The following is a 20,453-nucleotide window of genomic DNA, read 5'->3' on the forward strand; positions in this document are numbered from 1 at the left end:
CTTTACCAATGATGGAATTCAAATAATCATCAGATCTGATGTGTAAACATATGTGATTACAATCTTGATGCTGAGGTAAAGCCTTGAAATTATCCCTTAATCCGATTATGAATATTTTCCAGTAGCCTTGAGATAATAAAATCTTTTGTCTCTTTGGCCCAGAGTGAATCTAAATACCTATTTAGGAGTTTCTAATATAATTAAACAATATTGATTCTTGATCTTAAGATCCAATCCAAGATCCAGATTATTAAAATGTTATCATAAGACAAGTTTGAGCCTTTGAGGTGCGGCTTGATTCAATCTTGGAAGTTAATTGAAATTGGCATTGCTAGTAATGGCTTAAAGAACAAATCCTAGAACTTAAACAGAGCTCAATGATACTAACCAATAATCATATCTACAAATCAATAAGAACCCTAATGAAAAGATATCTTTTTACAACACCAACTTTTGATGTTGTTCCTCTGTTTTATAACAGAAGTTGCTAGCTGTCGATGATGACAACAAATCTTGATGCATTGTTAAGGAATCCAGATTCATTTTCAGTTCCCCCACCGATGCTAAAGCTATGAGTTCCTTGTTGTCTAAACCTTTCGCTGGCCCGAGGCTGCATCTTTCGCTCCCGTGCTTCTCCAACGCTTTCTTGAGCTTATTGATCTGCATTTTCAAGCAATAGGAGATCCAAAATAATTACTGTTAATTGCCATTGTCTTGAAAGCTACAAAATGTTTTCGATAATTTGATTTGCTTACTGTGGCAATAGTGCAGCTGAAACTACATAGTTTACCCTCTGCTCCTCTAAAGAACTTAAAGAAAGGAAGCACGTGAACGTTAAGACCATGACACATTGTTCTAAGCTCTTCTTGATTCACTTTCAGAAACATCACATTCGGGTTTGATTCAGCCAATTGACAGATCTGTTATATAAAAGAAAAAAAAAAACATATCAAAACAGAAACCAAATTAATTGAAAAATCTGAAAGAAGTTCTTGACTATGCATACCTTTGGGTGGAGAGATTTGCAGCCACCACAACCGGGAGAGTAGAAATCAAGAACAACTAATCTATCTCCAGCAGATAATAAAGAGTCAACAATATGATTCGCAGAGTGAATCTCTAACATGTTGTGTTCCGTTGACTTTTCCCACCATCTCATTCCTCTACTCATACCAATTGATGATGATGGTGTCTTTGCCTGAAATGAACCGTTTTAAGCAAGCAGGTTGTTTAAGAATCTACAAAGCCAAAAAGATCTGGATTCAAGAAAAAGGTAACACAAAGAGATGTCTTTTGCTTACAGGAGCCACAGAGGAAGAAGAAAACGCGGCAAGGGTCTGGTTGGTGAAATCTGTTGAAGCCATGGGATGTCCCTTCAAATCAAGGCTCATAACCGGAAAAAGTTTCGATTTTGATTTATTTTCCTGAGAAAATGGACAAAACCAATGACTGGTTCTAGGTAGAATCCCAGAAAATTGAGCAGCAACTCCACCATCTGTTGTTAGAGATGAAATGGCATCCATGTCCGTCTTAAAGAAAATTAAGAGACAGTTTCTGTAATCTGTTTCAGATCTTTGATCATACCAGAGAACAAAAGAAACTCAGCAATTTGTGATAAGGAACTGAAAGGAAGTTTCGAGATGAAAAAAGTTTAGAGGATTTGAGAATGAGAAAATCACAAAAGTACGTTACTTTATTGACCTCTCGATATCAATGAAGAACACACTCTCGGTACAGTTTATGCAGAAACTTGTTTCTCCTTTTACACAAAACATTGGACTTTACTCGCAGGTGGGTCCTTCTATATCCAACTCGATTTTTTTATGACTTCATCCATAATTCCATATCCAGTTTCCCCTCTAATTTCGTGATTTTTAATGACATTTGTCAATTGTCAGTAATCTGAAAGATCAGGATTGGATGATTTTTTTGATAATCTTGCTCTTATGAATTTACCAGGATTATCCATTAAATGAAAAAAAAAAAGCTCTTTTTCCTTTTTGGTTGTAACTGATATTCTTTTCAATATACTTTTCCTAACGAGAAGGGAGTAATAAACATCACAGTCAGGGTCGTTGCATGAAACGTGTTGCTGACTGTGTTCGAGGGTTTTCCTCGTTGGATGGGCAGATGGCCCCCACTTGGCTTATACAACAATGGGCAAAATGCATAATTAGTCCAATTGGAAGATAAACTTACTAATATATTAAATTAATTACAGAATAAAATCATACAAATTTGGATAAATATTTTCAGCGTCTTTGTTTGTGAAAAGGATTGGGAAATGGGATGAATATCTAATGTTAAGAATATATATATATATATTCATTTCTGTGATTCATTTAATTTGGATTTGTTTGCATTATCCATCAACTGGTTTTTTCTCAGGATAAGATAGAAAAGTTCACCAAAGAAATGATAATGCAGCCCATAGTTTTTGTTTGTGTGTTGTTGTCATTAAAATATATGGTACCATAGATATCAAATGCGGCCCACAGGACTTTGATCCAACCAAAACAATGGTAATACAATTTATTTTGTCTGAATTCAAACACATCACCGACTAACAGTTTTTTTTTTAATGTTTGGGTCATCTACAGTTATATTTAATTTTGGAAAGAATTTCTTACATTTCCTAATGGTACTTCTCTGCTTTTATGGCTCGGATTAGATCTTGTGCGTCAAAATTCCTTCAAATGACAGGGTGATACCAGTACATTTATGCCACTTAATACAAATATATGCAAAGGCTCGAAAGCATGAACCTCTCCGGTCAACTTAATCTCCCGTTGGTTTAATACTTATTTCTCAATACTCATAGACTCTTCAAGATGTAGACAGGTGGTCATTCGCCTAAAGTTCCATTGTTTTAGGAAAAACAAAGAAGACGTGGTCAAAACTCAAAAGTTCAAAAGAATACAAAATTATGAAATCGTTCAAAACAAAACAAAAGGAAAGGATTGCGATCTAATACGTGGTCTTGTCTTTGTGGATGTTTTCCTTAAATAGAAATATTGGTTGCTATCTTACCACCTAATTTGCAACATTTTCTACAAGCAGAATTTTAATTTTATTAGACGACCAAATCTTTTATTCGATCCGTTCTTCGGTTCTTCCCCAACACCGTGACATTATTTTTACACCAATGAAAACATCACCGACTAGTTTGACATTTTGTGTACTTAATCGTATTACTTTTATTAACAATTAAGAGTGGAATTATTAAATGAGATTTGTTATAGCAGAAAAGTTATAACCTATATGATAAGGGTGGAATTAGTTTCTAGTGCGTATAATATTGTTATAGACTTAGAAGCGTAGATAGTCTTTCTTTTTACTATGTTTAGATAAATAATTGTCAAAATGAAAAGAAAAGAAAAAGAAAAAAAAAAACAGGCTAAGTAATGGGGAACTCTTCTCCTCTCACTCTGACTTGCCTAAACTAAAGCTTTTAAGAAAAGTTATAGGGAATATGCTATATTCTTCTACTTTTCTCTCTTTTATGATTTAGGTCAATTAGTGAGATCCATGTTTTAATTACGTATAGTTGGTGTTGACTAAATAGAAGAGACGCCCACCTTACGGATTATGTAATTTCATCGCATGAAACGGTGTTGGTTCTGCCCGAAAAAAAAGAATGAAGAAGAAAAGGTATTTTTAATTTATATACATAATAACAATATATCACGATCATTGATGACTTATATTTTATCAAGAATAGGTTTTTTTTTTAGGGGGGTCAAATATGTGTGTATATATGTCAGTGTAATACATATTGTGATGACGTACTTACAAGCGAAATATAATATCTTCTCGATACAAGACGATAGTACGACTGTTCTCCTCCTTGGCCTCTTTCTTTTCCGACTTCTTTTAGGGTTGTTAGCATCCATCGGTATGTTTCCTTCTAATTTTTGTCTTTTGGCCTTTTAACCTAAATCGATATACGGATTGATGATCCTCCATCAGCTGAAAATTTGAAATGGTTATGCTCTATAATGTAAACCGAGTGGAGTGTCAATCTTAATTGTTTGGTGAAACCCAACTACGCAAAAGATGAAAAGTGGAGATATTTTGGTGCTTAATTATTTTTTATTGAGTTAAATTATCTAAAATATCTATTTAAAAATAGCAATGGGATATATGGGATGGTGTTGTTCCAAAAAAATTGCGTTCTATTTTCCGTAAAACTACGCTAACTCACTTAAGGTCTTGTGACTCTTGTCAATCAACAATTCATGAGTAATAGATTGAAATTAAAAAAAAAAAAACACACAAAAAACAAAAAGGTATGTACGCCATTTTAAATGTGCAATATGTGCTAGATTCCTAACTATACCTCATAAATTTTATTGAAACTAATAGCCCTTCAATATTTTAAACTAATGGCAATCTAGGCGAATATCCACTCTTGAAATGCCAATATTTGGTACCAAATAAAAAAAATACAAAACCGAACATAAACCTTGTTTAACAAAAAAAAATACAAAACCGAACGCACTTCAGTCTTTAAAACAGAAAACTTTTCTAAAAGAATAAGTTTCAAATGTGTTAGTTCTCCTTAATTTGACCTTTTCTAAGTGGTTCTTCTAATTGTAATGTAATAAAGATAACAATTCTGACGAACAAGGTTACCAATAAGGGTGCCAGGAGAAACATCATTCGTAAATCATGCCTTCTTGATTCTTCTTTGGGAACGGACGAATAAATTCGTGTAAACATTATCTTAACACAAGATACTGCAACATACTATTTAAATACGCATTTTGCGAATAGTTTATAATATACATATTCATCTAAAACTATATATTTTTAACGGCTTTGCTATAGAATCTATATCTAAAACATTAACTCTAAAATAATTCACTAATCACTGACGAAAGTGTTTTCACCATAAGTATTCGATACTAAATGGTTAGTTATTCTCTTTCTCACTTATTTTTCGAAAACATAGTCATTATTCATTGTATTACTTAACGGACGTAAGATCATTCGTTGTACTTTTCATGACAATTATAGTAACTATGCCTAATGCGTTAGATTCAAAGAATCGTAATTATCCGTTCTCTGTTAATTTCGCAAATATCTATTTATTTTCTAGCTCCTATAACGATCCAAAAATATCCCGTTCCTTTTTGGTTAAAGTCAAATATAGTTTTTTTCAATTTAATTTATTCCTACGAATATTTAAAAAGCTCAGAAGAGTATTTTTTAAAAAAAGTGGAAAGTGCTGAAACAACCTACCCAAGTTGCGTTACACACTACGTATCTTTCTCCTCACACAAAAAAATGGGGAAATACTTTTTTTTTTTTTGCCAAATTCTAAAACAAACAAATTATTCGTTTTAACGTAATTTTCTTATAATTAAGAAAATGAAATATTGCAATTTTGTTTTTCTCCACTCCTTCAAAGTTCCAGCCTTTATAGTTTCACTTGGCTCTTTTCTTTTCCTAACCTTTCTCCCCAACTTCGCTGTTCATCGTTTTCTCTCTCTATTTATAAATATATTCACATAATATTATTATCTGAATCCATCTATATACAAAAAAAAAAAAAATCAAGAAATCCATATTTTAAAGAAAAGTTCAGGTTTGTTTGAAGGGTTTAAGGTTTCTTAGTCGAGAGGAGAAAGATGGAGACGTTTTGTGGGTTTCAGAAAGAAGAAGAGCAGATGGATTTACCTCCTGGGTTCAGGTTTCATCCAACAGATGAAGAACTCATTACTCATTATCTCCACAAGAAGGTTCTTGACGTCACTTTCTCAGCTAAAGCTATTGGTGAAGTTGATTTGAACAAATCCGAGCCATGGGAGTTACCATGTATGTTTATAAGATCACCATCCATGATCTCATGTTTTTAACATTCTCTCTGTCTGAATCAAAACTGGTCTTTTCTTGAAACCTAATGATGCTGGGAATTGAATTTGGGATTTCTTATTTAATTTAATCTTTCTTTATAAAGGGATGGCAAAAATGGGTGAGAAAGAATGGTACTTTTTCTGTTTGAGGGACAGAAAGTATCCAACCGGTTTGAGGACTAACCGGGCAACTGAAGCCGGTTATTGGAAGGCGACCGGGAAGGATAAGGAGATTTACCGAGGCAAATCGCTTGTTGGGATGAAGAAGACACTTGTTTTCTATAGAGGAAGAGCTCCTAAAGGTCAGAAAACAAATTGGGTGATGCATGAGTATCGTCTTGAAGGGAAACTCTCTGCCCATAATCTGCCTAAAACCGCAAAGGTTAAACCGAAACCCTAATAATTACTCTGTTTTCTCTATCTAAAATCCTCTGTTTCTGCTGTCTTTTTTTTTTCCCCTGTTTTTCTCTTCTCCTTTAGTTTAATGATTTTTCCCTCTTGTTGTGATGTCTTGTTTTTGGGGTTGTGTAGAATGAATGGGTGATATGCAGGGTGTTCCAGAAGAGTGCTGGAGGGAAGAAGATCCCAATTTCGAGTCTAATCCGAATCGGTTCACTCGGAACCGACTTTAGCCCTTCGCTTTTGCCTTCTTTAACCGATTCTTCGCCTTACAACAATAAAACCAAAACAGAACCGGTCTACGTGCCCTGCTTCTCCAACCAAACTGATCAAACCCAAGGAACCATACTCAATTGTTTCAGCAGCTCTATTCTTAACCCGATCCAAACCGACATTTTCCACAGGATTCCACTCTACCAAACTCAATCCCTCCAGGTTTCCGGTAATCTACAAAGCCCGATTCTTGCTCAAGAACATTCAGTTCTACAAACTATGATTGATAACAACAGAGGACAGAGTCTCAAAACGATGAGTGTCTCACAAGAAACCGCAGTTTCTACTGACATGAACACCGATATTTCCTCCGATTTTGAATTCGGTAAGAGACAATTCGATGCTCAAGAAGATCCGTCTTCCTCCGCTGGACCGGTTGATCTTGAACCTTTCTGGAATTACTGAAGAGTATTCAAGAGTCACATGTCCACTAATTTACTGTCATAAAGAAAGTAAGAAAACTTTTTTCACCTTTTAGTGTGGTGTGTTAAAGTTTGTATAGATTATTACCATCTCAACTTCCACTACATATTATACTCATAAGAAAATTTATAATACAATTTGGTACTTGCTACTTGCTAGAGAAGAGAGTCTACTGGGTGATGTCAGAAAAAAAAAAAATCATAATTAATGAATATCTATCTATAGATACATCTTAAAAGTCTTGTTTCCCTTTTGCCATTGGTTTGTTTTTGCTGTTTTGACTTTTGACATTTGAAGTTGAAAGTCTTGGAAATGTGAAGGTCATTCTTAAAAGGTTTACATGTTTATATTAGTTGGTGAATATAGAAGTCTAATATGAAACTAACATAGTAGCATATAGTCTAGGTAATAAGTAATAACAGTTGAAACCATGTACATTAATAACTAAATTCTTGAACAAGATTATAAATGAAGAAAAGAATAAGCACATTACATATATTTTAAATTTTTATATATAATTCAAATAGACCCGCGTATCTCTCTATTAAAGCAGGTCTTTTAATTTGTTTATCGAAGCTACATATTTTGTATCTTAGCGATTTTATAATCAATGTATATTTTTTGGGACCGGTTACCATGGTATTCACATTCATAGCAAAACTTTTTTTTTTTTTTTCTAACAAGCAGCAATTTGTTTTTGTAAAAGAAAAAAAAAAACTCAAAAAGCTGGTTGAAAAAGAGTATAAAATTCAGTATCAACGTTCTTTCTTTTTTTCACTTACGCTTTCATAAGTTGCATTATAATAGATGTAAAAAAAAAAGAGTTATATATTCATTTCTGCTGCTTGTTAGAAACCAGTCTCAATTTGGGCTTTACAGTCTTAGAGACGTAGAACACCTCAAGTTTTACTAATTATTTTACCAATATTTTTTTTACTAATTAGACACTAATTCGAATTTTCTACTAGTAATAATAATATTGTAAAAACATAAATATACGGTATATATTATATATGTGCATCCGGCATCCCCCATGTGATTTATAAAATTTATGGGAATGTGTAAAGTGAAACACAATTTCCATGAACATAAAACCTAAATTCACGTAACGTATCAATTAGTAGAGTTTTAAAAGTATTTCATTTCTAATACTACTAGAGAAAAGATGTGAGGAAAAATAGAATATACAATAATATAATTTATTCAAGGTTCAAAATATCATATGTAATATTTATGTATATTTTTATTATTAAATAGGTCTAGTAATATTATCTAAAATTTTAGGTGTATTTACTATGCATAGATAATCCTAATAAGGATAACTCTATATATTTTATATTTAGTAGTTAATTTTTGAAATGTTTATACTTGGCACATTTTCTCAAATCCCTTTTGCATTCGTCCCGTGACGAATCCATTCCGTTATAAAGCTGTTATGCGTGATGCTTGAAATTTGTGTGTATTTTGATAAAGAGAAATTTTTGTGTATTCTCTATATATATTACGTAGCCCATCTTTTATTTTTATTTTTTGTTCAACTCACATCTTTTATTTATAGATATTCTTTTTATATAGTTTAAAAGTATTCTTTTCATTCGTCACATATACATATATATATAGATATATATTTCCTTTAAGAAAAGACATCATATATTCTTAAGCTCCAATATATAAAATCATTAGACTATGTACATTAGGGAAACTCAAACTCTCATGCTTTTCCTCCTCCATTGGTGATGTCTGCGATGGAGAGAGAGAATGATCGCAAAATTTTTTATCCCAATAAAATCCTCTTTTTAGAAGCCATACAATATTGTGCTGACACTTGGTGTATGAAACCCTCTAAAAATCGGTTCATAATTTTTTTTTGCAAGGACCGATCCTAAACGATTGGGCCTTTTTTAATTTTTTTAATCCAAAAATGCTTAAAAAACCCTTAACCAATTCTTTAAAAACTTCAATGGACATGCTTTTATATATTACACAATGTAAACTAGTGATGACTATGCAATCAGTCGTCAAACTTTAATTGATGTATTGTAACAACTAACAATCACTCTCAGTAAAACCATTGAGATCATTAATTTTGTAGATAGCTAATTTACGATAGTTTTTTGGCGTACTAATTTACGATAGTTAAGTTGTTGACGACTCGATATGTAATTATTACAAACTATATGGATCTTTTCACAAGTTTTTTAAAATAATAATTATTTGGTATAAAGATTTGCGGTTTATCTAACTAACATACCTCTAGACTGAAGACTCGATAAATAAATTGTAAAGTTGTAATTCTATAAGAGAAATTCTATTAATATTATATGTTATGCTTTGTTTTCTAAAAATACTACGAAATATTGAATTAGACTTGAACTCTAAGTTTAAGGTTTAAAATGGCCATAATTTTCTTTTTAAACTAAGTGATTTAGGAACTCTTGTTTAACGTTTCATAGTCCTTTATAAATCTAAAAGTTGTAGTATTTTTGAAACTACAACTTGTGGTATTCTAAGTTAATTACAAAATTTTGATGATCATATTGTTTTACTTGGTAAAAAATTACGGGGTGAACACTCATAAATCTAAATATCATCACAACAGTCACCAAATCGAGTATAAACTCTGCGAATCACTATCTGGCTTAGAATGGTTCACTGATGTTTATTGAAAGGTATTATATAACCATATGAACATCTAAATTTATTTTTTAAAATCGGATGTAAATAATAATGATCTCTATCCTTTATTTATGACACACTTCGAATTACCAAACAAAAGGCGAGAAGAGTTGGGAGAGGCACGTGATGGTATGATCATAAACTAGAAATGAATTAAATTGAGTCCCACACGACATCTTCCTTAACCCATCTTTTTAAACATTTCTCTTCTTCTTTTCTCCTTTTTTCTTTTTCTTTTTTTGTTTTCCATTTCCCCCCTCAACTATTTTATTTTTTAAGAGAAAATCTCCTTGTTATTTAATTCTTGGAATATATATAATTTTCTCGTTATATTGTAATTATATCTTATAATACTCCAAATTTCTCGATATCAAATGTGGATGTGAAAGGTTTATGAGCATTGATTAAATTACTTATAACCATTAAAATATTATTGATTTTAGAAGTTTGTATGCAGTTCACAGTCTTAGTAGTTTACGATTTTTAAATTCCCAATTATTCTAGTCTATATATGTCCACTGTTTGTTTTGGGAACCAATAGGCCTCATCTTGAACTGGAGTTAACCATGATTGAACAAAACTATTAACAATCTAAACCAAAAACCATCTGCTCGTCTCTTCTTCTTGTTGTCTCTTGTATGTAAACCATCTAAGTGGACCTATTTTGTACTAATAATGGATCCTACCTTCATATACAAGAATCAAGAACTGTAACGTAGAAATTAGGTCCAATAAAAGCCCAATATATATAACCGAGTCTAGCGATTTTTACGTTGAATCTACCCACGCAAAACAAAAGTCAAGTAACACGGATATCAATCGTCTTCTTCATGCTTCTTATACACGAGCCCTTCAAGTCATCAAATGTTCACTATGATCGTCATTTATAATAATATAATAAAATCAGTACTTTTGATGATTATGTAACAGACAACAAGAAATATATATACAATCACATATTTCAGGGGTCAATTTGATAGTGGTTGTCTTTGTATGTATTTGTCTTCAAACTTGTTACTTATAAATTTTGAGGGTAGGATAATTGTCATGTATTAAAAAAAGTTACAGCCATATTAATATTATATTATTGTGGTAACTATATATATATATATATTCTGGTTTTTAGAATGTATAGGAGTATTTTTTAGTATTGTGCAAAGCTAAAATATGACTGGTGAAAATAAATTAAAATTTCTACGACTTTTTTTCTATCTAACCAGCCCTTTAATTAATTACCTAAAATGGTAAAAAATATATTTATATTATACTAGTATCATTTAAGCGGAGTTGCTTTAATCATCCAAACTACTAATCCACAAACACATAGTTAAGTGAGAGGTAGTAATTTTGGAGGAACGAACCAAACCGATTAAGGTCATAACTTATCCTAACATAACTCTCATTGGCCAAGATATTGGTCACCTAAAGTTTTTATTTTTAATTTTTTTAGTTTCAAGGCTCATCTGAAGTTAGTTTTTCATCAAACACGTTTGATGTTTAAAAGATCTAAACTACTATTTATTAGATTATTCTAAAAAAAAGATCTTAGCTAATGTGATCAAACTATTTATAGCATTAAAGGCTTAGATAAAAGACTTACCCTTATCATCATCTAATCTAATACACCAACAATTTATCAATTTCCTGTATTGCCCCAAAATCTAATCATGATACTATTCACACTCAAACTAAAATGGGAATTATCAATTTCATAAATAATATGTTTAAATGGTTCGAACGAATAGTCGAATACCAAAAATACGAAAGATATAGAGAGTACTCTCAATTTCATTAATTACACCATAAACTGAATACAATTTTAGATCTAAACGACTTTATTATAAATAAGTTTTGAAATCTTGAAATACTTTATAAAAATATATAGGAAATTATCTAAATTAATGAAAATAAATGATATAAAATACTTGGAAGTAATATTTCGCTGCGTCACAGTCACTCCAAAAAGCATTAGTAGTAGCCGATTAATAGTTTGCTCGATCATCTTGCTCGACAGTAAGTGTTTGGTCTAATTCAAGTCTGCATGCATCATTTTTCGTGCGTAAATGCGTAAGACCTAAAGGCTGAGACATATCATGATATCAAATACTTTGAAAGCACCAAAAAATACATCCTAAAAATGCCCAAACAAAGTGATACCACACAAAACTTAAAATTCTCAGACATGAAAGAAAATACGTCAGGTATTGTTATCACATATAATATTATCTTTTTAAACACTAAACTTCGAACCAAACGTTAATTAATACTCATAAATAATTTGTAGTTGTCGCGAATCTATAAAATATTAATCAGTCTCCAAATGTAACAGTGGTGAAGTCGGAAAAAAAAAGTGAAGTCGAACATATATCGTAATATTGGACTCGAACTAAAAAAATATTATGTCCCGTACGTTGAAGAAATTAACCACATGTGGATAACTTCAAATATTATTAACATGTTCTAATCTACACCAATCAAGTTCTGTTCTATTTGTTTTATATTAGAAACACGTACAAGAAACGCTTTCTTATTTTATTAGATGATTTAATACATTTAATTTAGCCGTACAAACAGAGGATTATACACACACCAAGTATATATATATATGGGAGGAAATCCATATAGATACTTTATTGAAGAAAACGATTATCTGACTTCTTCATATCTTTCATTTGTACTTGGATTCGTTTTCTTCGAGAGAGTATCCAATATAGACCACTATCATCTTGTTATCTCGTGTACCAAATCTTAAAGTTAAATATTAAAAGATTTTAAAATCATAACTAAAATTCTTGTAAGATAAACAAACATTAGACCTCAAAAAGAAGAAGATAAACAAACATAATACATTTAGTTAGCAAGAAAAATGTGAGCCTATATTTAATTAAGATTTAGAAAAAGGCGAAGAGTAGAGATCCACATGAATCTTACCATAGAGTAGCCCCCACCTTCCATCATTTCATTGCTTTTCATTTTTTGTTTTTATCTCAAAAAGAGCTCTTCGTTGTGTGGTCTTTATTAGCCAGTCCAAATTCACTATAACTTTTTAAAAACAAGACAAATTTACTAATTGTGAATATATTATTGGAAGTTCATATTTCTGCAATTTGAATAAACCAAAAGGGGTGAATATGTCCCTATGTCAAGGATAGTGTTCACAAGAAATACACAACAGTTATTATGTGTCTAACTAAACTTGTTGAAAGTTGATGAAGAAATGTAACATACTAACATTAAACAAACCTGGACTAATCTTGAAAGAAAAACCTGTTTAAAATCTACTTACGTCAAATTTTATACTACAATGTACCTATAGAAGCTGTCGTATATGAAATCATAAAGTTTTATCAAATGCCGGGTCCTTCTCTTTCTAATTCTTATCCTGTTTTCTCCACAAAAATTATGAAATAGTTAGTCAGGTCGGATTAATCACGAAAATGACAACTTTTACTGGAGAAAAACAGTGGTGAAGTATTGTTTTTTCTTCCATCATTTCATTCGTTTCCGGGAAAATGGGAAAGGAGAGTTACTATTTGTAAAAAGGATATTCTTTCATAGTTTCCACTGAGTCCGATGTATTTCAACATATTTTCAGAAATATACTTTTTAATTCGATTATTTATAATACGAAATTTTTTTTATTACTCGATAGTGGAAGAATGATACATAATCATCGCATGGCGCAAGACATTTTCTGATACCAATTATTTGAAAGAAAAACTAATTGAGACCACATCTGACAGCAACTGAAATCAGTCATTAAATCCCTTTCGAAAGAAAAGTCGAAAATATTCCTTTCTTATTAGTATAAAAAATTAGTTACATCTTCTAAAATGTTTAATGTAAAGAAATGCTTCATCAGTTTTTTTTTTTTTTTTTTTTGGGGTGAGTGGTCGTTTCCCACGTTTGGGCCTTAGCTACATGGTCCCAAAAGAATGGCTGAAGTTCTTTATTACATCAACTTTTTTTTTGTAACAATTATTACATAAACTCATGGTTTAAAATTCTTATGTTTTATTCAAATCTAAATATTATTTCCATGACTAATAAATCATGAACCAAACAGATTATAAATAATATATACAAGATGCATACCATATGATGCATACGAATTACGATTTAATAGTCCAACAGACTAACTAAATCGGTTGTTGTTAAAAAAATGCAACTCAGTTTGGTTGTCGTAATATTGTATAAAATACTTATAATATCACTAGAAATGATCGTCATTTACTTAATTAGTAAAAAATATTTGTTACTTACTTTCCCCTACAAGATTAACAAATTAAATAATATCAGCCAATATTTATAAGTGTACTATTTGAGTACTGTATATGCATATCTTTTTTTTTTTTTTTTGTATATGCATATCTTCTTCATGTCGCAATATACAGAGTGGAATGAAATGTTTCCACTGATTAAAAATCCAGTTAAATTCCGATACTTGCAATTTAATAGCGTTATATTAACTTATTAATGAGCCCTAAGCCTAACTCTACGTCCGGATTCAGAATCAGTAGTGGCTTTGAGAACGAAAGTATAATATTTGGCGTGAAGAAGTGTTTAATCACGATATAAAGGTAAACAAAAAGAAGATCAACTTCGTGTGATGTGGTGATTAATATACAAAAAGTATATTGGTATAAAAATTGTCGACCGTAATAAAACAAGAGTGACAGCATGAAGGAATAAATATATTGTCGAAAAGAATTGAGACATAGAATGGAGGGTATTGACAATTGAGTGCATGATAGGCAAATGAACCCCATAAAGCAACTCGTCCGAGTATATATATACAAAGAAAACAAACGTCATTAAAATAGGTTCACACAAAAAAAAAATGATTTTGAAGCAAAGTGGTTCACAAAAAAAAAACGATTGTAAAGATCTCTCAACGGAGTTTTGAGGCGTAAGGTTCTATGAGATCAGCCCAATACCTAGAAGAAACCAACAATATGTGACCAAAAGTTAGAAAAACATATTTGGAAAGATGATGCTTGCACCAAATTGTTTTAGCCCAAGGGACATTAGAATAATTATTAAGAACCAACAGCAAGTAAAGCATGTTGTGGGACCATCTATGTTTGTTGACATATAGAACGAGCGGATCTTAGGGATACAAGTTGGTTGACTAGAATCAAGGACTCCTCTATGGCTCTATGAATTATCCGATCACAAATTAAGCATTGGAAAAACGATCATCAAAGTGGGCTCCAAACTCGTTAAAATTTTACGTACAGAGCCCCGAAGAGGCATAAAGAGAATCAAAGTAAATAAAAAGTTCTTTTATGTTTAAGCTAATAAAATTTTAGAGAAGTAAAATGAGAATATGGGAGAGGTGGTAAGAGACGAACAATAATAGGACATGACAACAACGCAAACGTGGCAAACAAATTGGACCTACGTTGAAAATAACACGTGATGTTACAATATCTCTTCAATTCTCAATGATCAACAATAATGCCTATTACTTTCCCGCTTTTTTTTAATAAAAGCTTTAGTATCCAGGACACGATTTGTTTCCGCATTTTGGCGTTTGTAAAGTTAGATTTAATTATATTATTGATGTAAGCCAAATAACCAATATTTAAACATACACATGTTTTGAACATAATATATCAATAAAAGTTAAATATTTTATTTTACTCATATGGATTTCCTTTTTACCTAATAATTTTATGGATACTTTTAAGTTTTAACTCTTCATCGCGGACCACTCCTCATTGGATCTTTCGTTCAATTCAATAAATAATTTAATTTAATATTTTCAAACCAGCTCCAATTTGATTTCCTATGGTAATTGAATATGTAAGAATCTCCTACATTTAGGTCTTATAAATTTAATTTCATCCAGTGCCAAAATGCATTTTCCTAAACATTATACTTCAAAATAAATATATATATATATATATATTTATATATATTAAAAACTAGTAATTTACAGTATCGATTTGCAGACATTGTTCTTGTTCAAAAGAATTACGAGCGTTCCGTTAACAAATAAATATATTTAAAGGTTTGGCAAAAAAAAATATTTCTATTAAAAGAATCCATACTTCCCAAAAATATCTATAACATTAATTATGAGTACGTACGCGCGTGTATATATAGAGGAGTATAGCTAGTAAGCTCACCACTATCACACAATTCATGTCTCTTGGCTCTTCTTCATAAGCTTATCTTGATTCTGATCTTTAGAGTCGTATTATTACAAGAATAGAAAGAAAAAATAAAAGAATTAGAGTCTGCAAGAAAAAAACATGAAAACACCCAGCAGCTCTGTGGGTAAGACCCAAGAGCGTTTCTCGATTAGTCTCATATTCAGATGCATCAGAGTTCTCATCAACAGATCTATTTCTTTCTTAACTTGTTAGAAAAAAATCCTTTAAAATTTTACTTTTCTGAAGCTTTTTTTTTTTAATTATTTGTTGGGTGTTGGTGAGAGGTTTATATGAAATTTTACTCATTAGTGTTTATATCGTAAAAAAGATGTCAAGAAAGCCATGTTGTGTCGGAGAAGGGCTGAAGAAAGGGGCATGGACCACCGAGGAAGACAAGAAACTTATCTCTTACATTCACGAACACGGTGAAGGAGGCTGGCGCGACATTCCCCAAAAAGCTGGTTAATATCCTATTAATTAAAATCTCTACATGCTTACTTACTGTTTTGTTGTATGAAATTGTTGTGATCATGAATATGGTGTTATTTAGGGTTGAAACGGTGTGGAAAGAGTTGTAGACTGCGATGGACTAACTACCTAAAACCGGAGATCAAAAGAGGCGAGTTTAGTTCAGAGGAGGAACAGATTATCATCATGCTTCATGCTTCTCGTGGTAACAAGTACGTTTATACCGTTTATATATATGCACGAATATTGACATGCATAATAAAGAGTTTCATATTAGTTTAAGGAAGATACGATCATTATTTTAGTATCGGCATCTTTGATCTCTCAGTTAATCTCTCTTCTTGCCGTTAGGTGGTCGGTCATAGCGAGACATTTACCTAGAAGAACAGACAACGAGATCAAAAACTACTGGAACACGCATCTCAAAAAACGTTTGGTCGAACAAGGTCTTGATCCCGTGACGCACAAGCCAATAGCTTCTAGTTCCAACCCTACTGTTACCACGCCGCCTGAGAATTTGCATTCCCTGGCTGCATCTAGTTCCGACAAGCAATACTCTCGGTCGAGCTCAATGCCGTCCCTGTCTCGTCCTCCTACCTCTGGTTTCAACACGGTTTCTGAGGTGTCCGAGATTACCAGCAATGTTTGGACACCGGTTCAGGACGGTTCCTTGGGTTGCAAGAAACGGTTTAAGAAATCGAGTTCTACATCAAGGCTTTTGAACAAAGTTGCGGCCAAGGCCACTTCCATCAAAGATATACTGTCTGCTTCCATGGAAGGTAGCTTGAGTGCTACTACGATATCACATACAAGCTTTTTTAATGGCTTCTCTGAGCAGATTCGCAGTGAAGAGGATAATTCTAATGCATCCCTGACAAATACTCTCGCCGGATTCGATCCCTTCTCCCAATCATCTTTGTACCCCGAACATGAGATCAATGCTACTTCTGATCTCGGCATGGACGCGCAGGGTTACGATTTCTCACATTTTCTCGAAAAACTCGGAGGAGATAACCACAACGAGGAGAACAATATTAATATCATGAATGTCGAGTATGGTCATGATCTTCTTATGTCCGATGTTTCCCAAGAAGTCTCATCAACTAGCGTTGATGATCAAGACAATATGACTGGTAACTTGGAGGGTTGGTCAAATTATCTTATTGACCATGCTGATTTTATATATGACGCCGAATCAGAATCCCTCGAAAAGCATTTCATATGAATCTTCATATCCAAACAGAAAGGTTTCAAAACTATTATATATTTGAAACTTGCCTGAACGAGAAGTTATGTATTTATTTCTTATTTGGGTTTTTAGTATATATGTCCAAGATCTAGTGGTTATTTATCCTAAGTTTGGGGTTTATATGATGTTATAAGGATTCCTGAAGAAGAATAAATATCAGGATTCCAATTAGGGTACCTAATTTCTCTGACACTGAGAACCATGCATGTAATTAACTTCGCGGATCAATTGGTAATTGATTTGTGCGGGCCACGATGTTTTATAAGTGTTATTTTTTATAATAAAAGCTTGTTTTATATCATCGTACTTATTTCATAACAGCGCCCATTATAATCATTTTTCGTTTATCTTTTTTGTTAAAGTTCATTGGAATCATCAATCATGCTCTTTTTTTGGTTTTCATGCTCTTCTTTTTACATAAATCATTTAGTCTTTCCAACTTTCTATGGCATGAAGGTGGTGGTACCTTTCGTTGGATTTGAGCCGACCACAACATTCTTTTTTTTTTCGATATACTGTGTAACAATAAATAAGAAATTTTCAAAATAATGATATAAATATAGTATAAATTTTAAAAGAAAATGCTCAAACGAAAAAGACGTCTCAACAAAAGTGTATCTTTGTGGTCCATAAACAATTTAGATGAACGTTAAAGATCAAGAGGTGAAGCAGATAACTGGATTTATGACCCGAAAAAACTTGTTTTTAGACATAATAATCATGTAATTGATTTGTATTATAATACAAACCTACTATCAAAGTATTTAAGTGCTAAAAAATATTCCAGAATACTACTATTACAGCACAATCACCTTCTGATTCTTCGATTCATAATTTTCTTTTTCTTTTAATATGATTTTTCATTTCCTCATTTCAATATATTACACATTATATTTTATTTTTCCCTTTATTTAAATGATCATGAAAATACAATAATTCTTAGAAACATGATTTGATATCTTAATTCGCTTACTATTTCCAAATAGAGAAAAAGGCGATAAGATTTTGTTAAAGTTTTTTTTTTTGTTTGACAAATAATAAAGCCCCACTCACTATTTGTAAATGGCCTTTTGACCCACTCATCCCCTCAATGATTTTTGTTTTTAATCAATTGTAAAAAATGCCCTTATGATCTTACAAAGAGGCACAAAACAATGCCAATCTGCAAGAGCAAATCATCACGCACTCGACCCCATTCGTGCCATGTGTCTCTCACGTCGTCGATCGACTCTTTCCATGATCACTACGTTTTATCATCCCACACTTCATATGAGAATTCCACCATCGTCCACGAATGATTAGTTATTCTATATTTTTACGGTATTTGTTTTGGTTATATCTATTTATTTATAGATTATTTACAACTTTATTTACAAAATTATAATGGCTTATATACTTCTAGGCTTAGGAGTTATAATTAGTTAACAAATTTTGCAAATAATTTATAGATAAGTAATGTTAACCAATAATATAACTGTATTTTTAAGAAAAAAAATTGGGCGCATTTAATCTTCTTCTTTTTTGTCGACAGGCGCATTTAATCTAAAGTAAGATCATTCTTTTAATTTTATGTACAGGTTATCAACTTGCAAAAATAATGTTATAGGCCGCAAGCCACTATTTTTTTTAATAGGGTTACATTTCTAGCATTGCTCTTTTAGAATTCTAATCGAACCCATTACACCCATATACAGTACTCCCTTAATCGTTTGAAGAAACAACTCAAAATATAGATAAGCCACAGAAACAACTCAAAATATAGGACCATCTACACAAAATAGTTAAGCCCAATATTAATGGGCTTATAAGCCTAAAAGAGTTAGCGACTAACGAATGCGGAGAGCCGTTGGATTTATTCAACCCGTTAATAAATGGTAACCATTTTGTAAATGTAACTCGATATTAATCAATTTTACGAGGTGTCTGACCAAAAAAAAGACAGTTTTACGAGGTGATGTGAATCAATTAAATATTGCAGTGATTACAGTAATCTTGGGAAGCTTCATTTTTTGACCAACGATTCGAAATGGGCTCCCTGTTTTTCTCTCTATAAATAGCCAATGTTCAATCACCAACCTTACCCATCCTCAAACCTCCAAATTCTTGAAACATATTAACAGGTGAAAAATGAGTGGAAAAAGCGGCAGCAGCGGTGGAGGAAAGAGCGGTGGTGGTGGTGGCGGTGGTGGAGGAGGAAAAAGCTCCGGCGGGGGAGGAGGAGGAGGAGGTTATATGGTAGCACCGTGGTCCAAAGGCGGTGCTTACATCTCAAGAGGTGGTTTTGAGAGTAACCCTCAAGGCTACTTTAGTAATCTGCATGGCAGTGGGCAAAGCAAGAAGTGATTTGTTTGTTTGATATTACAAGCAACATGAATCTTCTTATCTAATTAATAAAATGCAATTAAGTTTAATTATGTATTGAATAAATGAGATTGATATCTTTATAATCTGTGTTATTCCTTGTTAAGCTCGTTTGAATCTCGCCAGTCGTCATGAAATGTTTAATGGGCAATGAAAATAATTTAACACGGCGGGCCAACAAGTTAATATTGGTAATAATATGAACCAAATTAGTGCTTGGTTTAGTGGTTAAGACTTACATATTCAAAGATGGACATGAAATCGCATCTTCTTCAAATTTGTATTCCACTTAATCAATACACATGTGCTTGGTTACTTTCTGTCTTTAATGGGACGTTATAAATGGCCAAAAAGCTTCAAATTTCTCTGGGCTTAGAATATTAGTCTTGGATTATACCTTAAGTCTTAAGATGACTCCAGTCATCCAAAAAAAGAATTTATAATACAAATACAAACGCAGCATGTGATAGAATCATAACAAATTTTCTATAAAGATGACATAAATCTGCTTGGTTTCTCACTAAAACAAAATTTGCTCTTTTAGGTTCAGTATCTTTACACTAACGTTAAGTTTAATTATATAGA

General features: G+C 32.1%; 4 protein-coding genes and 1 non-coding gene across 6 annotated transcripts; 4 read left to right on the top strand and 1 right to left on the bottom strand.

Annotated features, from left to right (window-relative positions):
• Nucleotides 1-3: 3 nt before the first annotated feature.
• Nucleotides 4-78, top strand: LOC112083789. Its single transcript, XR_002897917.1, has one exon. It is a non-coding gene; the product is annotated as a small nucleolar RNA snoR124 (small nucleolar RNA).
• A 215-nt stretch (nucleotides 79-293) lies between these two features.
• LOC18011784 (thioredoxin-like 1-2, chloroplastic) lies at nucleotides 294-1,804 on the bottom strand. Its single transcript, XM_006394443.2, has 5 exons — nucleotides 1,702-1,804; nucleotides 1,302-1,572; nucleotides 1,007-1,198; nucleotides 756-920; nucleotides 294-660 (listed from the first exon to the last, which is right to left on the bottom strand). Exons 1-5 carry the CDS (start codon nucleotides 1,773-1,775, stop codon nucleotides 439-441), a joined length of 924 nt encoding a protein of 307 aa, XP_006394505.2. The 5' UTR covers nucleotides 1,776-1,804; the 3' UTR covers nucleotides 294-438.
• Nucleotides 1,805-5,488: 3,684 nt separating this feature from the next.
• Nucleotides 5,489-7,124, top strand: LOC18011838 (NAC domain-containing protein 100). Its single transcript, XM_006394444.2, has 3 exons — nucleotides 5,489-5,820; nucleotides 5,963-6,240; nucleotides 6,390-7,124. Exons 1-3 carry the CDS (start codon nucleotides 5,634-5,636, stop codon nucleotides 6,933-6,935), a joined length of 1,011 nt encoding a protein of 336 aa, XP_006394506.1. The 5' UTR covers nucleotides 5,489-5,633; the 3' UTR covers nucleotides 6,936-7,124.
• An 8,646-nt stretch (nucleotides 7,125-15,770) lies between these two features.
• Nucleotides 15,771-17,788, top strand: LOC18011606 (transcription factor MYB28). Of its 2 annotated transcripts, XM_024151173.1 has the most exons (4): nucleotides 15,774-15,914; nucleotides 16,119-16,251; nucleotides 16,341-16,470; nucleotides 16,610-17,788. In XM_024151173.1, the coding sequence occupies exons 2-4, from the start codon at nucleotides 16,119-16,121 to the stop codon at nucleotides 17,481-17,483; spliced, it is 1,137 nt and encodes a 378-aa protein (XP_024006941.1). In that variant the 5' UTR covers nucleotides 15,774-15,914; the 3' UTR covers nucleotides 17,484-17,788. The 2 variants fall into 2 exon arrangements, with proteins under 2 accessions (XP_006394507.1, XP_024006941.1); XM_006394445.2 differs by having other exon boundaries at nucleotides 15,771-16,251.
• Nucleotides 17,789-19,615: 1,827 nt separating this feature from the next.
• LOC18011607 (serine, glycine and glutamine-rich protein) lies at nucleotides 19,616-19,901 on the top strand. Its single transcript, XM_006394447.2, has one exon. The coding sequence runs from the start codon at nucleotides 19,635-19,637 to the stop codon at nucleotides 19,848-19,850; it is 216 nt and encodes a 71-aa protein (XP_006394509.1). The 5' UTR covers nucleotides 19,616-19,634; the 3' UTR covers nucleotides 19,851-19,901.
• The last annotated feature ends 552 nt before the right edge of the window (nucleotides 19,902-20,453 follow it).

This window comes from Eutrema salsugineum, unplaced genomic scaffold (assembly GCF_000478725.1).
Source record: "Eutrema salsugineum unplaced genomic scaffold, Eutsalg1_0 scaffold_6, whole genome shotgun sequence".
NCBI classification, from domain to species: domain Eukaryota; kingdom Viridiplantae; phylum Streptophyta; class Magnoliopsida; order Brassicales; family Brassicaceae; genus Eutrema; species Eutrema salsugineum.

Excerpts from the sequence above, each read along its gene's own strand:
- LOC18011784 (XM_006394443.2), bottom strand. The coding sequence starts at position 1,775 with ATGTTTTGTGTAAAAGGAGAAACAAGTTTCTGCATAAACTGTACCGAG. Across the intron at positions 1,573-1,701 it reads TTCTTCATTGATATCGAGAG|ATCTGAAACAGATTACAGAA; the intron begins GTCAATAAAGTA and ends GTATGATCAAAG. Across the intron at positions 921-1,006 it reads GCAAATCTCTCCACCCAAAG|ATCTGTCAATTGGCTGAATC; the intron begins GTATGCATAGTC and ends TTTATATAACAG.
- LOC18011838 (XM_006394444.2), top strand. The coding sequence starts at position 5,634 with ATGGAGACGTTTTGTGGGTTTCAGAAAGAAGAAGAGCAGATGGATTTA. Across the intron at positions 5,821-5,962 it reads CGAGCCATGGGAGTTACCAT|GGATGGCAAAAATGGGTGAG; the intron begins GTATGTTTATAA and ends TTCTTTATAAAG. Across the intron at positions 6,241-6,389 it reads ATCTGCCTAAAACCGCAAAG|AATGAATGGGTGATATGCAG; the intron begins GTTAAACCGAAA and ends GGGGTTGTGTAG.
- LOC18011606 (XM_006394445.2), top strand. The coding sequence starts at position 16,119 with ATGTCAAGAAAGCCATGTTGTGTCGGAGAAGGGCTGAAGAAAGGGGCA. Across the intron at positions 16,252-16,340 it reads CGACATTCCCCAAAAAGCTG|GGTTGAAACGGTGTGGAAAG; the intron begins GTTAATATCCTA and ends GGTGTTATTTAG. Across the intron at positions 16,471-16,609 it reads CATGCTTCTCGTGGTAACAA|GTGGTCGGTCATAGCGAGAC; the intron begins GTACGTTTATAC and ends TCTTGCCGTTAG.
- LOC18011607 (XM_006394447.2), top strand. The coding sequence starts at position 19,635 with ATGAGTGGAAAAAGCGGCAGCAGCGGTGGAGGAAAGAGCGGTGGTGGT.